Genomic DNA, 16,116 nt, shown 5'->3' with positions numbered 1-16,116 from the left:
GGTGTTTGCAAAGTGGAAAGAGGATTTTTATTGTATGTTTGTTTGTTTTGCGTGGTTTTTTAAGTCATTTTTTTAAATATTCATTTAGCATCACTATTTCATCTGGATTAGTTTCAACTGGATTTGTAAATAAAAGTGAAGTCAAAAATCTCAGTTGGATTTTTTTTTAACTTAAAGCCCCTACAAATAGTAGTGCCTTGGACTTTTCAGTTTTGGACTGCCTCATACTTTACAGTAAAACCTGATCTGCACTGACAGTCTTCATGCTGCTTTTGCCAGATTAGATTACCTCAACTCAACTCAAGCCAATAGTTCTGATGGTGGCACTACAGCAAGCGTCTATAGTTCAAAACTTTGAAAATTCATAACAAATTAACCATACATGCTACATGCTACAGCTTAACAACTCGATCTAACAACCTGTAGCCTCAATATTGAAGAAAAATTCTACATTTAAACCTGAAGTCCATCACTCAGTTTTTTTTTCAAAAACTGTAAAAATTCTTAAACCTATCTTCTCCCACGATTTTTCCTCAATTGACACCAAACTTGCTACAGAGCATCTTCGCCTAAAGAAATTAGCCTAAATTTGCTAAAAAGTAGCCCGGACCCAACCCATCGCTGCTATAGCAGCTATAATTTTGCCTCAATTTTGGCGACCCCTGTGGACAAAAGCAGTATATTACTATACATATGGCTCCTGTGTGCCTTCTCCAGTGCCACAAATCGTTTCATCTGGTGGACCGACCCGACCACTGCCTCCTGAAGGTATGGAGTTACACTATTAAGAGATAGCTTATCTCATCCCACCGATGGCCTCATTTGCTGTTGTAGGTTGTACAGAGAGATCATCAGAAACAAGAGACTTTTGCATATCCAGTTAAAAGTTTTTTTTAGTTGCTTTAATTTTTTTAACTATTGTGAACAGGTCAGTCTGAACTGATGATCCAGTGAACAAAACATGTAAAGAAGGTTATATGACTTCAATGTCAAAACTGTTTATGTTTGCATGTTGACTCTACTGAAAATAAGTGAACAACATTTTCACCTAGAGCTGCTCTACTGAAAATGTAGTGAGATGTGAGTTGGTAGATGAGGTATTTCACACCGTTGACCGCATGTACCAGAAAGAGGTGGTAGATGCAGAACAGTGTGGAAACATTTGTGTTTAGTAGATGATGCTTCTTCTTTTCATGAGGTGTGAATGTGGTGATGTCACTGTCTCATTTTTTCTCCATCACATTGGCTGATCTTCATGTGTAAATGGGAACTTATATATATATATTGTAAGAGTTGTAATTCAGTCAATCAAAAATTATATTGTTTTAATCACATTTTACATCAGATTCATGCATATATTGAAAACACACACCTCATGGGCCAGACACTAACCAACAAGAGACAGACCACTATATTTTAGCAGAGGGCAGGAAGTGTCAATAGGTCAAAGTGCTATACTGTAGTCATATTGTCATCTGAGCTTTGTGTTAAACAGGAAGAAGAACAGAGAGGCTATACTTAGAGGGAATCGAGCAAAACTCAGATGTCATACATGTGTGAAATGTAACTCCCTCTTATTCTCTCTCTATTATTATTAGAGACATGTTCAGATGCAGAGCGATGGTGTCGGTGCTGGATGTGAAGATGGGCCACACTTTGCTCTGTGTGCTGTCATTGCTCAGTGAGTATGTCACACCACACAATTAGGAATAAAAGCTTAAAAGTTTAAAAGGTTCTAGAACTTGGATTGGTTGGGAACCACGTTGAGTTAAAATAACAAGACACAAGTTGGAATAAAAGGGGAGACACTGTTTATTCACAATAGAATGTGCATTTCTGTTGGGCTGGATTTAAGATGCAGCACGGCCTTCAATCAGGGGAGGGGCAGCAGGACAATCTATTCCTAAAAGGACACAGCACAGATTTAAAACAAGTCCAGGAGATGGTTTATAATAAAAACCAAAATTGATAAGACAGAGGTCTCGTTACCTCGACTCTTGTTAGATTCCTCTCATCATGAGGCTTTAGTAGAACTCCAAGGGGGAAGGGGCCCACTCCTTCCGCAGTACTACACCGTTTGATGCCTCAGCCTTTGTTGAGCTTGCTCTCCTCCAGCCTGTTGATTTCTAGGAGAGAGTTAGAACCAGAGAGAGGTGAACATGGAAAAGTATCCAACTTTCCTCTTCTTTAGGGTGCCAGTGATCCTCTGTGAGGGGGGGGGGTTCCAGGTAAGTGGGGGGAGTCCTCTTCTGCCCAACACAGTCCAGCACAGCACAGCAGCCTCCTCTTCACAGCCAGTCTTCACGCTGAATGTCTGAAACACAGTCTTCATACCACTCCACACTGATTAGTTAATTTAATGCAGCTGTCACCTCCAGCTCCTCATGGTGCGTTCAGGTGCACTGACACTGTTGTCCAAAACACACTAAGGCTGGTTCAAAACACCATGTTATGACAAGTACATCAGTCATTTTACAATTCTGTGTCTTTCAGAGGCAGGTTCATGATTTTAGCACCGTAGTAGTTTTCTTGATGTGTCTAGAGCTACATGGAAAACTGCACAGGTGATTTCTACTAAGTTGTAGAATGTATGCGCAGTGTAAGAGCCATAATGTGTCGAGGACCATTAAGTTAATATTTTCTTTTGAAATACTATTGATATAGAATTCTAATTCTCTCTATAGATATGTTCGGTGTCCATTTACGTTGTTTTTGACAATGCCCCTTTAATTTGTATTTAAATCACATGCAGCTCAAGCAGGTTTTGATTAGAGCTGCGCCAGGAATGGAATCACAAGGTTTTTGTACTGTATGTGGGAGGATATTATTTAGTTTTTCTTTATTTAGTTTAAAATGGATTACATCTCCTTTTTTTTATTTGTGTAAACACCTGTTCCTTTTGCTTATTTGTGGCAGGAAAGCCGCAACATACAGTATATAGTCTGTTGTAATGTTGATGTTATTTGTTTGATTTAACATCTATTTAATTTAAATTCTATTTTTATGTTTCCTGCCTCTTAAGAAATTTACAGAATATTGTTGATCATGTCTGATGAGGTTTCAAACTTTATTTTAGTGCTGAATACCTTCTTCTACGGAGAGGCAGAAGGTAACCAGTTCTTTTTCTTTCCTGTTTTGTTCTCACATATATATAGTTTCTTTAATATTAATTTCCTACTAATTACCAACAATCACTCTCAATTATACCCACTTTGTTTGCATGTGATCCCTTAATTTATTATATATATCAATATAAATGATTTAAATGCCTACCGTAAACCTCAGAGCGATGACGAGGGTAAGTTGTGCTGAGACTGTTGCACACTGTGCTTTTGTGTGGGTGGTGATCTCGGCAAACTGCTGGTCATGTTTCTGTCCTTGTGCGCTCAGCGTGGTGCGGATCTGATGTGTCCATGTCTTTGGCCAGATTGTCATAATGGACCATGTGCAGACAATGATTGACCTGGGGGGCTCAGGCTTACTCAGAGTCATTTATTGATGGCAGGGTCAAAACCAGGAAGTCAAAACAGTCAGGCAATGGAACAATTATCCGGCAGGCAAAACTCAGTGGTCAAGAGAAACCACACACACGTTCACACAAAGGAAATTGCATGAAGAAATCACAATAATGCTGGAACGCGGCTGACTCTATAGGAACTAGACAATCTGGCACAGAAGGGAAACACAGCAAGACACAGGTAAAACACATGAGGATGGAGAAAGCAATCACATCAGCGGGAAAATTGACAGGAAGACAGGGGTAAAACTACGACTTCAAAATAAAACAGGAAGTGACGGACAAGAATATTAAACTCAACTATAAAACCTAAAAACAGACACTGTGTTTTTGAACTTCAATCAATCAAACCTTATTTATAAAGCACTTTTCATACATTAAAAACGTAGCACAAAGAGCTTGTTTAAAAGCAACAAGCCCCCCAACCCCCATGAAAATATATCTTGAATGATGGCATGTACATTAAAGCTCTTGTTTTTCTAACTTTATCAGATCGTAAACTGAAGGCCACTCTGACAGCAGACAGGACAGAGATACCAGCAGGGGGCAACGTGACACTGACCTGTTCTGTGGACGATCATGATGGTTGGAAATATGAGTTATACCGACACACTTCAAACACTGATTTCTATAGAGTTGGTGAATCAAACGCAGTGTTCAGTGTTTCCCAGGGAGGTGTTTACAGGTGCAGAGGATATAGAAGAGAGACAAAAGATGTCACAGCTGTCAGTGATTCATTCACCATTCATGAAACTGGTGAGTGAACTGATTTTCTGGATTCTTTAAATCATAAAACAATACATGGAGTGTGGAGGGAGTCATTTGGAGCCCTTGAATAAATGATACAGGGTCAGTAGTATTTTTAAAAAATTATTTACTAAAAAAGTGTTGTATTTCATTTCATCACAGTTTTTTGTTTTGTTTGTTTGTTTGTTTGTTTGTTTGTTTTTTTACCACTTTTGCATTTAGTTTTATCACTTTAAAAGTCAGCTGACCTGGCAATCGCTAATAGTCATCTGAATTTGTGCTGAAAAGTTATTCTTAATTTTGAACTTTTAGTCTTTTTCTTATTGTGTCATTTTTATGTCAGTCTCCAGTAGAGTCACTGTGACTCTGCTGCCCAGCTGGTCTGTGATCTACAGAGGAGAGAAGATCACTGTCAGATGTGAGATCCAGGGAGGTGGAGACACTGAGTGGACGTATGAGTGGAGAACAACCAGCTCATACAAACCTCCATCACTCAGAGAATTCACTATCAACAATGTTACTGAGTCTGACAGTGGAGACTACAGCTGTAGAGGTAGAAGAGACTACTCATCAATAAAGTGGAGTGATTCAGTCAGACTGACAGTGTATGATGGTAAATTAGATGATGTTAAAATCTAAACAAGTCATATATATGTTCTTTTTTCCCTTTCTACTGAAACTGAAAGTTTGTCCATATTGTGTCCAACTTCCCAACAGTCAAACCCAGGCCTGTCCTCACTGTGTCTCCATCATGGCTGAGTGCTGGAGCCTCAGTAACTCTCAAGTGTGAGGTTGGACTTAAATCTGCAGGATGGAGGTTCTTCTGGTTTAAGGCTGTTCCCAATCTGACCCAAATCAACATTTATGACCATGATGACCACTCTGGATATGGACACAGGAGGGATTTTGAAGACGGACCTCAATACCGCTCTGAGCTGCTCCCTGGTAGCAGCAGTGGGACTGAACAGGATTCCTACATGGTCCATGGTCAGACACACACAGCAGGATATGTGTGTCGGGCTGGAAGAGGAGACCCAGTGATTTACACTGAGGCTAGTGAACCAACGTTTGTCTGGTCTGGAGGTCAGTTGGTTGTTTCTTGTGTGTTTTCTGTGAAGAAGTATACCTGAATTCATCCATGTTTTTTTTACCAGTGAGCAACATTTCCCAACAATCAATGTTGATACTGCCAAATAAATGGATGTTTAAGTTCATGGTCCCAATGGAAGAAATGTACTGACTGGGGACCAGGTTAAGATCTGGGCTAGGATCCCTCTCTCCTTGTTTCCTTCTCGCTTTCCCCTTTCCTTCTTCAATTAATCTGAAAGTTTCATAATCAGCCAACAGAGGGATATGAGGTTTCCACTGCAGTGTGTCCACTCTCTCTCCTTAGTGGAGATTTTTATTGTGGATATTTGAACTTCATCTCACTGTCTGTGCTTGTTTGTTTTTATTCAGTCAGCAGACAGGAAAAGTAGGTGTAGACTTTACTCAGTGTTCAGAGTGAACCACACAAACCCGGAAAATGAAAAAGTTGATTAAAAACAGACATCAGCATGTGACAAAGCAGGTGCAGGCGAGATAAAGACTCATATAATGCTGAGACACATGTTTGTGTTTGAAAGTGAAAGAAGATCAATATGCAATTCATATCAGTGTGTTGAAATGATAATTGTTTGTTCCAAAGCCCTTTGTTGCTCAACAAACAAAAGGTAAGGTAAGGTAAATAAGGAAACAATGAGCTTGTTAGCATGATTACTCTAACACTAATATGTTTGTGTGTTTTTCTTCTCTTTCTTTCTTTCTTTTTTTTTTTTTTTTTACAGATGTTAAAGGGATAGTTCAACATTTTGGCAAATTGGCCCATTGCCATAATTGCTATAGTCATAGCAGTAGGTTCGTTACCTTTAATTGTAGGTGTAAGCTATTTTCAGTACAGCGGAGCGCAGCAGCTGGCTGCTCAGAGCTACGCTATGGAGGCTAAGGGAATTTCTTGGTTTCCCTCATTAAACTCATCAAATACAAAATCCCAAAACTCCACAGCGCTTTTGTAGACAAGTTGTGAGCTGCACAACCACCACGCTATGAGATAATGACGGAACGATACGAAACGGAGCCGTTTTCGAGGTAAATTCATACAAAACCGCTGATGCGCGTTGCGTTCAGGGACAGTTTTTCAGCAAGCAGTCTCCGTATTTACCCTGTATTTACCTCGGAAACGGCTCTGTTTCGTATCGTTCCGTCATTATCTCATAGCGTGGTGGTTGTGCAGGTCACAACTTGTCTACAAAAGCGCTGTGGAGTTTTGGGATGTTGAATTTGATGAGTTTAATGAGGGAAACCAAGAAATTCCCTTAGCCTCCATAGCGTAGCTCTGAGCAGCCAGCTGCTGCACTCCGCCGTACTGAAAATAGCTTACACCTACAATTAAAGGTAATGAACCTACTGCTATGACTATAGCGATTAAGGCAATGGGCCAATTTGCCAAAATGTTGAACTATCCCTTTAATCCATCAGCGTCTCTCACAGTGAGTCCTGACAGAGTGCAGCACTTCACCTCTCAGGAGATCTCACTGAGATGTGAGGGAAACTTTACTAAGTGGAGATTGAGGAGGTTTCCTTGGAGGTTTTCTCGGAAGATTCCCAAGGGTCGATACTGGTCCTGTTCTGACTTGAGAATAATGACTCGATCCACATGTAAAATGTACACATCCCAGCCCAGTGATGCAGTTTACTGGTGTGAGTCTGGATCAGGAGAGTTCAGCAACACAGTCAACATCACTATAGATGGTACGTTTTATTACATTTTGCCTCTTTTACACGTTTTGTAGAATCTGAATAATTTTCAATGTCTCGTGATCTAATTAATTGCTTCATGCTTCATGTTCTGACTGTTTTACAGGCCTTGAATATTCTGATCTGATCCTGTCGAGCCCCGTCCATCCTGTGACTGAGGGAGAGTCTGTTATTCTGAGCTGTGAATTCAAGATAAATAAAAATCCTTCCAGTGTGTTTTTCTATCAGAATAACAAACTGATCCAAAACGACACCAGGACGGAGCTGAATATCTCTGCAGTGTCAAAGTCTGATGAAGGTTTCTACAGGTGTGAGTCCTCAGGAAAGAAGTCTCCACAGAGCTGGGTGTCAGTCAGAGGTGAGTAGTGTTAAAATGTTTAGAAGTCTGGAAGTATTTTTCCATTATCTGAGATGTAGATCTTTAGACTTGACCTGTGTCTCAATTTTGTTGATACTTTTATTATTTAATTTTGAATATGTCCAACAGCTGGGCCCAAACCTGAAAACTCTTCACTTCCTGTGTGGCTGATCGTTAGGTTGGTTTGTGGAATAATATTGCTTACTGTCCTGCCGCTGTTTAGCTGCATAAGATCAAAAGGTGAGATACTGATTATTGATCAATCACTGAGTAATTCTGATGTCATGTCATGGTGCAGTTAGCGGTTCAGTTTTCAATATCTACTTTGTGTTTCACAGGTCCATGTGCCAACAGGTTCATACAACAAACTCTCATCTCCAAATTACAAACACTTCTATATTTCACATCTTTATCATGTTTTACTTTGAAATGTTCCTGCTCATCACTGCTAATAGACGTTTTTTAAACTCCATGTTTCAGAGTCACTCAGACTCAGAGAGAGAATCAGGACTCAGTCCACCATGATGAAAACCAACAGCAGGTTTATTCCTCTCTCCTCCACGGTCAGTTGTTCATGTAGCTTCCAACACTTTCACATCTATTGAGGAAGTTGTTTCAGTTTAAATCACAGACATGAGGTGACTGATGGGACTTTGTTTTCATTGACCTGTAGGTGACGTCTGCGTCTATGAATCAATCAGAGGCTCTGAAAACACTGGACAAGGTTCAGTATAAACTTGTAATAATGTCCAAGACAATGAAAACAACATTTTCTCAACTCAGACACTAATGTCACATCTCCTAATGAAACTGATATAAAATGTCTGTAATTTTCATCTCAACAGGTCAATGTGACGATGCAGAACAGAGCTCCGACTATGAGAATCCAGATCCAGCCACAGGACAGGTACAAACATTAACATCAGCTCTTTAACTTGTTTCATCTTTTTCTGTTTAATTTACTTTTTGTTGACACAGTTTTTTTCTCTTGATTTTGACTTTGATTTCTTTTATGATATATGTGCTCTGGAAGATAATGCAGAAGACTCGTTTCTAAGTAAGGTGTTTGCTGACTCCACATAGAGATTGTGATTTTTTTTATTTGAATGTATATTTAATACTATATTTACAGTCATTTCAAATTTTGTTCCAGGTTAATGAATAGAAAAACATTGTCGACAAAACAAGAGCAACATGGACAACAAGACATTTTGAGGTGAACAACAGATAATATACAGTATATAAAAAAGTTTGAGAGTTTTGTTTTGGAATATGAATGAATATTGAAAGCAGTGAAATGTTTGTACCATAGGTTGTACAGGTTTCTCATTTTTAAACAGTTTGTACATGTTTGATTTTATATTCCTCTGTTGCTCAGTGTGTACATCATATGGTGCTGAATTTAACATCAGTGTTCAGTTTGATAAACATTATGTAGTAAGTGGTGAAAATGAAATAATATTACAGAATGCAGCTCTTACAATGGTTGTATTTTGCTACATGTACTGTAGTTGTGAGAAGAGCAGCATGTAGATACCTGCAGTCAGATCAGGGAAAAAGCATAAGCAGCAAATTTTTTCTGTTTGTACTGTATTTGTACGTGGGTTTGCTTGTAGATAATATGGACAGTTTTCTTGGAAAATAGAAAATCTATATAACTTTTTCTGAAGTTGTGCCACTGTACATTTTATTTGTTTGTATTTTTTAAAGATCTATTTGAACGTTTTCTTAAGATTTATTTTCATTGTGTCAAAAATCATTTGGATTTGTGAATGAAAAAATTAAAATCAAAAACCACAGTTGGATTTTCTGTTAAAAATATTTGACTAGTGCACCTTTGCTGGCCCACATCTGGATCCAAGAGAGAGGCCACAGATGGAGCTCATCATAGAGCAAGTTGAAGACTGTCCTCAAGTAAATTTCAAGGACAGGACAATATGACCCTTAGTTATGTTTTATTGTGCTGAGCTGGTCACTGAATGCGATTGACAGAGTGTTCTCAACAAGGCGTGCGGCCTCTGGTGAGCCAAGATGCCCGGACGGAACCTTCATGTCCGGCTACATGCTGGATGGATGGGAGAAGTGGAGAGTCCTTTGCCTTGCCCCACTGGATGTGGAGGATGTCGAGGACGTGTACATCTTCACGTTCATGACAATTGGAATGATCGCCCTGGGTTTTGGCGCCTACATGCAGTATCGTAAGATGAGAAAGATCGCCACCGAGCAGACCGACGCGAGGGAGGATAACGCAACAACTCGGAGTGCTGTGGTCGGGATACGGTCCGACATATCCGCAATCCGAGAGTATGTGTCACTGATGCGAGCTGACATAGCCATAACTCGGGAGGAAATCGAGAGAAATGGCGACGAAAACCGCAGAGAATGAGTAAAAAGAAGAAAGGGCTCCTACACCATCCCACCATCCCATCTAATAATCAATACACTGGACTTTTGCTCTCTGTCAATTGGACCACACCAGACTTTGCTCTCTGTCAATTGGACCATCTTGTGACTTTGTGACTTTTGTGACATGCCTGGCAACAAGAAGAGACTGTTGTTCGCTCATGACGGTTGGACACATGTGCAGACACACACGTAATCCTTATGCTCTATCTAGAGCTGGACTTCAATTTCTTCAACTCTACATACTGCCTAATGCTGCAACACATTATGTCAAAATGTCAAATGTTGAAAAAAAAAAATTGAGAAATGTCATGTTAAAAAAAAAAAAAAAAAAGTCATGTCAAATTGTTAAATTGTTAAATTTTGAAAATACTGGAAGAATGTTATGTCAAAAATGTAACATGCAGAAAAAATGAATATGTGAGTATTGGGGGCGGGACTAGATAAGCTTTTGCTTCTCCCGCTTTCCCTTTCGGTCATGTGTATTGTATTAATTGGATTGAGATGATGTGTGATGATGATGACTAATTGACATGCCCGAAATGAACCAAATAAATAAATAAATTGTAAGGCGACACCTAGTGGCCTCAGTAATATAATAATGCAATTAATATCTGCAGTAGACAGCTCTTTGCTCTCCCACAGTTAGCCATACCGGAGTGGCTCTTTTCCACTACACAGTTACAGCACCACTTGACTCGACTCGGTTTTGGCCATTTTCCACTACAGTTGAGAACACCCTAGTACCTCCTCAATGTGAGCAGGATCGTGGGTTACAGTCGCTTCATTTAGCTCTCTTTTTGGGATCCTCTTGTCAGCCACCAAACACAGTTGTCTTCAGCTTGTCGACGGACCAAATTCAAAGCACTTACCCCTGTCAGACAGCTCTGTCAGACTCCATAATCCCTATAGTCATAGCAGTAGGTTCATTAGGCCTACCTTTAATTGTCAGTGCACCTTTTTAACCCTTCAACTGCCGGTCAGTTTTCTGTGGCTTTTAATCAGCTCTCTGCCTGTCCTGCCTCTGCTACCACAGAGGAGCTCAGCTCTTGGTTTAACTCCTCCTGCCGAACCATATTGGACTCTGTGGCTCCGATAAAAAATGTGCAGCCCAAGCCTAAACCTGAGCCCTGGTTTAGTGAGGAGACTCGTGCAGCTAGACGGGAGTGCCGCAAAGCCGAGCGGAGGTGGAAGAAGGACAAGCTGCAGGTTTCCTTCCAAATCTTAAAAGACTGCTGGCGCTGCTACCAGGACACGGTCAAAGAAACCAAACAAAAATACTTGGCAAACCTCATCGAGTTAAATCGCCACAATCCCCGTGTATTATTTAAAACAATTGACACCATTCTTAATGCCCCACAGCCTGTCATCTTGGAGGCATCCCCTGAGACTTGCAATAGCTTCTTGGACTTTTTTATCGATAAAGTTGCTACTGTAAGGGCTCTCATTTCAGCTCCTGCATCGGACCCCTCTGTTCCTGTTCCTTGTTCTGCAACTTTTGAAATGTTTGAGCCGGTGTCCTTATCATTTTTAGAAGACCTGATTGGCCACCTTAAACCATCAGGCTCTCCGTATGATGTGGTCCCTCCTGGTTTTTTAAAAGAAGTTTTCCCATGTTTAGGTCAGTCTGTCCTGTCCATCATCAATACCAGTCTGTCCTCTGGTGTTGTTCCTCAGTGTTTTAAACATGCTGTGGTCCAGCCCCTACTTAAAAAACCTGGCCTTGATGGCAGTGTGCTGGCCAATTTTAGACCTATTTCTAAGCTGCCTTTTATTTCCAAAATTTTAGAAAAAGTTGTGTTCACTCAACTCAAGTCGTTTTTAGATGAACAAGATGTCTTGGAGGTCTTCCAGTCAGGTTTTAAAAGTCTGCATAGCACCGAGTCAGCTTTGATTAGAGTGTTCAATGACATACTCTTGGCAAATGACTCTGGTGAACATGTTATTTTGGTTTTATTAGACTTGACTGCAGCGTTTGATACCGTGGATCACAACACCCTAGTGGCTCGGCTACGCTACCTAGTGGGTATACGTGGTACTGCACTAGACTGGTTCAAGTCATATTTTACCGGTAGATCAATGAGTGTGAGCCTTGGGGACTCGAAATCCAGCTCTGCTCCACTGCCATATGGGGTTCCACAGGGGTCGATTTTAGGACCCCTACTTTTCTCTCTGTACTTATTGCCACTGGGATCCATTCTGAGGAAGCATGGCATATCCTTCCATTTTTATGCCGATGACAGTCAGATTTATGTGCCTCTAAAAAAGAAAAATGCCTTCTCCCTCGCACCACTTCTTGCATGTCTTGAGGACATCAAAGCCTGGATGGCCCTCAACTTTTTAAATTTTAATGAGAAGAAAACAGAAGTGATGGTGTTTGGTCCCAGTGGCCTCTGCGAACCCCCCCCTGTTGACTTGGGCCCTTTGGCAGAGTTTACAAAGCCAACAGTTTTAAACTTGGGTTTTAAGATGGACAGTGATTTTAAACTGGATCGACAAATTAGCTCTGTGGTAAAGTCCAGCTTCTTCCAAATTAGACAGCTGGCAAAGGTCAAACCACTTCTTGCACATCAGCACTTTGAAACAGTAATCCATGCCTTCATCACATCTCGGCTGGATTACTGTAATGCACTTTATTTTGGAGTTAGCCAGTCCTCCCTTGCACGTCTCCAGTTGGTGCAAAATGCGGCCGCACGCCTGCTAACTGGAGTACGTAAGAGGGAGCACATCACCCCCATCCTGGCCTCCCTCCACTGGCTGCCTGTGCACTTTAGAGTTCATTTTAAGATTCTTTTATTTGTTTTTAAATCTTTAAATGGACTGGCCCCATCTTACCTCTCTGAGCTTCTTCACCCCTACGCCCCTGCTCGGTGCCTCCGGTCAGCTGATCTGCTGCTCCTGGAGGTACCGAGGTCCAAACGGAAGCTCAGAGGGGACAGAGCCTTTTCAGTTGCCGCTCCAAAATTGTGGAACGAGCTTCCCCTCCACATTAGACAGGCCTCCTCACTGTCCATTTTTAAAACTAGTCTTAAAACCCACTTTTATTCTTTGGCGTTCAACTCAGCATGAGACTCTACCTCTGTTTTAGTGTTTTATGGTTTGTTCTATTCATTGTTTTTAATGTTTTTTTATTTTTATTTTTAATTGTTTTATTTAAATTCTAAATTGTTTTATTGCTTTTAAATTGTTTTAAAAGCAATTAACAATTATTATGTTATATTTATTCTTCTGTTGCATTATGTACAGCACTTTGTTTCAGCTGTGGTTGTTTTAAAGGGCTCTATAAATAAAGTTGAGTTGAGTTGAGTTGAGTGCAAGCTATTTTTACGGCTCAGCTTTTACGGCCAAGCTGAGCCGCGAGCTGCTCAGTGGGAATTCTTGGTTTCCCTCATCAATCTCATCAACACAATCCTTGATGCCTCTAAAACAACTCTGTCTCGTAACGTTTTGTTATTATCTCATAGCGTGGTGAATGTGCAGATCTCAACTTGTCCACCAGAGCATTTTGGAGTTGTTGGATTGTGTATTATGGCAATGGGCCAATTTGCTAAAATGTTGAACTATCCCTTTAAGTTAGGTTCACATCATTTTTTCTGGAATTTACGCTGGAAACTTGTGGACAGCCGGTCAATTCGATTTGCTGACTCCGTCAACAAATTATGTACAGTAAAGGAGCTGGAGGTGTTGGGAAACTGAGTTCTTCTCAGACTTTCATTTCCTTTTCAGTTGAGTTTCTCATGGATTTGACGTCTGAGGCCAGTGAAGCAATAAGACACGAGTTCTCAACCCAGAGGTCACGCAACGTATGATATTTCACAGCTATAGCTATCCACATGCAGCAGACAGTGGTGATAGAAATTGTGAACTTGGAGTGACCAAATAAAATGTTTCTGATCGCAGGGGAGGTGGTTAGTTAATCCTGCAAAGTGATAAAAAACGATACAGATCTGAGACCACGATGTGTGCATTGGGTGTATGAATGTCTGGAATGGTTACTTCCTGCGCTGTGCCTAGTGCTGTATGAATGTCTGTGTGTGAAAGGGTGAATGTACACACTGTAAAGCGCTTTGAGTGGTCTAAGGAACTAGAAAAGCGCTAGATAAGTGCAAGTCCTTTCCATTCCTCGGTGTGTAGCCTGATATTAGATGTGCAGACGGAGAATATTATTGTTCAGATAAATGATGGACTGTGATGAGAAGTGGTAGGCTAGTGGTTGGTTCATTCCTCGTCAGGGAACGAGCTCATCTACGGGATGAATTCTCTTCCTGACATAAAACTAAGTGAATTATTTCTGCTTCAGTGTGATCGGACTGAGAAGGAAAGGACAGCCACTGTCAGACAGCTCCGTCAGCGCAAGGTGACGTAGCCTGCAGTGGTAATTTCGGTAACACTTTACTTGAGGGGTTAGTGCATAACTCATTCATAAGACCGTTTATAAGGTGTTCGTAATTCATCCATGACAACTTCACAAGGCATTCATACATCGGGTTACATTGCTATGTCATTCGGGTTAGGGTTAGGGTTAGGGTAAACTGAATGACACTTAATAACAATATGACATTGACTTAATGTTCATGACACATTCATGACAGTGTCATGTCACTCTTATGATGATACCTTCAAGTAAAGTGTTACCGTAATTTCCAACCATTGTATTATCTTAGTTTAGGCCCATTTTATGGATTATTTACCGGCCGTTACAAGACGATCATTTTTCTCGGTGGTAATGTAGTTGTTAAGTTGTTTTATCAAGATACAGCAAAATGTGTACGGTGATAATGTTATAAGATGACCAGGCTAATGTCATCTCCTGTAGCCGCAGAGTTATCTAACAAATGTAACAACTGGTGTTTAGCTTTCAATAAGCCGTGGTATGTGGTGACTTTCAGCTGAATATGTCGTGGTATTTAAACAGATTATTTGTTTGAATATCAACTTATACAGTACTAACTAACTAACTCAACTAACTTATAGGCTACAAAAGAAAACTAATAACCAAACAGTGACAGTTGACAGGTCCTGTCACCATACCTCCAATTGATCATGCGCCCTGACTAGTTGGCCAAGGGGATGTCCCTTTGGCCAAATGGTTAGCGCGCATTACTCTTACCCGGGAGTCTGGCATTCGAAGCCCACCCGGGCCCTTTTCACCTTGCCACAAGTGCAAATATATATATAAAAAATAATAAACTAATGTCAAACCCCCCACAGTCTGCATTTAAGGGGTGTCCCATTTCTAAGTCACAAAATAGCCCTTAACACTTGGTTTTGAGGGCTACTAAGATTAAGGGTTGAGCTTGAGGGTTAAAATAGGAATTTGAATTCACCCTTGATGTCTGAGGTCAATGAAGCAAGACGACACGAGTTCTCAATCCACAGGTCAGTTCAACACAGGAGGTACGTGATATTTCTCACACAGCTATACCACATGCAGCAGACAGTGGTGATAGGAAGAGTTCATTCATGATGTAGAACACAGAGACTTTTATAATAAACTTGTTCAAGCTCAGTCTTTAGACTTTGATTCTTGTTCCCTCATGATTTTTCAGATCTTGCGCATTGTGACATCACCACCAGTTGCTGTTTTATTAAGAAAATCTGCTGTTATTGGTCTGTTCTGTTTCTACCACGTACATGGTGCTTCCTCTTTTTAACTTTCACACACAACTTGTGAATGTCTTTGAGTGATGACAAGGAAACAGCTGTACTTCAGACTGATTAATTAATTATATTGTCTTGATCACATTTGACATCAGTTACTCTGTGAAGAGGATGAAGCAGATTCATGCATAGGTAGATACTGTACACACAACATACCTCAGGGTCAGACACCAACTTACAATATGCACAAGAGACAGACTACTATATCTTAGCAGAGAGCAGGAAGTGTCAATGTGCTGTGGTCATCATGTAGTGGTCTGAACTTTGTGTGGAATAGAAGGAAGAACAGAGGGGCTGAACTTAGAGGGAGTTGAGCAAAATTAATCCCATGCATGTGTGGATGAACTTCCTCTTCTACTGTACCATCCTTCTCTCTCTCTTTTTACATCATTATTAATATAAAGTAGAAACATTTCCAGAAGCAGTGCGACGGTGTCGGTGCTGGATGTGAAGATGGGCCACACTTTGCTCTGTGTGCTGTCATTACTCTGTGAGTACATCAGTCATTTTACAATTCTGTGTTTTTCAGAGGCAGATTCATGATTTTAGCCCTGTAGTTTGTTTATTGTTCATTAGATGGATCCCCATTAGCTGCCGCCTTGTAGTAGTTTTGTTGATGTGACCAGAGCTACAT

The 16,116-nt window shown here is 40.6% G+C and overlaps 1 protein-coding gene and 1 long non-coding RNA gene across 2 annotated transcripts in view; both read left to right on the top strand.

Annotated features, from left to right (window-relative positions):
* Positions 1-1,620: 1,620 nt before the first annotated feature.
* On the top strand, positions 1,621-8,530 carry LOC146969042 (high affinity immunoglobulin gamma Fc receptor I-like). Its single transcript, XM_085759351.1, has 10 exons — positions 1,621-1,681; positions 4,010-4,102; positions 4,608-4,817; positions 4,982-5,108; positions 5,181-5,350; positions 6,770-7,054; positions 7,167-7,418; positions 7,548-7,981; positions 8,092-8,142; positions 8,264-8,530. Exons 1-8 carry the CDS (start codon positions 1,621-1,623, stop codon positions 7,718-7,720), a joined length of 1,371 nt encoding a protein of 456 aa, XP_085615477.1. The 3' UTR covers positions 7,721-7,981; positions 8,092-8,142; positions 8,264-8,530.
* Positions 8,531-15,883: 7,353 nt separating this feature from the next.
* Positions 15,884-16,116, top strand: part of LOC146969036 (uncharacterized) — an 82,862-nt gene continuing 82,629 nt past the window's right edge. Inside the window, exon 1 of the long non-coding RNA XR_015034313.1 lies at positions 15,884-15,972. This is a non-coding gene — a long non-coding RNA (uncharacterized LOC146969036). The remainder of the gene's footprint in view (positions 15,973-16,116) is intronic.

This window comes from Trachurus japonicus, chromosome 18 (genome assembly GCF_045865225.1).
Source record: "Trachurus japonicus isolate A0001 chromosome 18, Traja_1.0".
Classification (NCBI taxonomy): Eukaryota; Metazoa; Chordata; class Actinopteri; order Carangiformes; family Carangidae; genus Trachurus; species Trachurus japonicus.
The sequence above is the reverse complement of the archived record's forward strand: the minus strand, read 5'-3'. Positions and strand labels throughout refer to the sequence as shown.

Coding starts and splice junctions, on each gene's coding strand:
- LOC146969042 (XM_085759351.1), top strand. CDS start 1,621: ATGGTGTCGGTGCTGGATGTGAAGATGGGCCACACTTTGCTCTGTGTG. Junction 5,109..5,180: donor TGGTTTAAGGCTGTTCCCAA/TCTGACCCAAAT, acceptor TTTTGAAGACGG/ACCTCAATACCGCTCTGAGC. Junction 7,055..7,166: donor AGTCAACATCACTATAGATG/GTACGTTTTATT, acceptor ACTGTTTTACAG/GCCTTGAATATTCTGATCTG.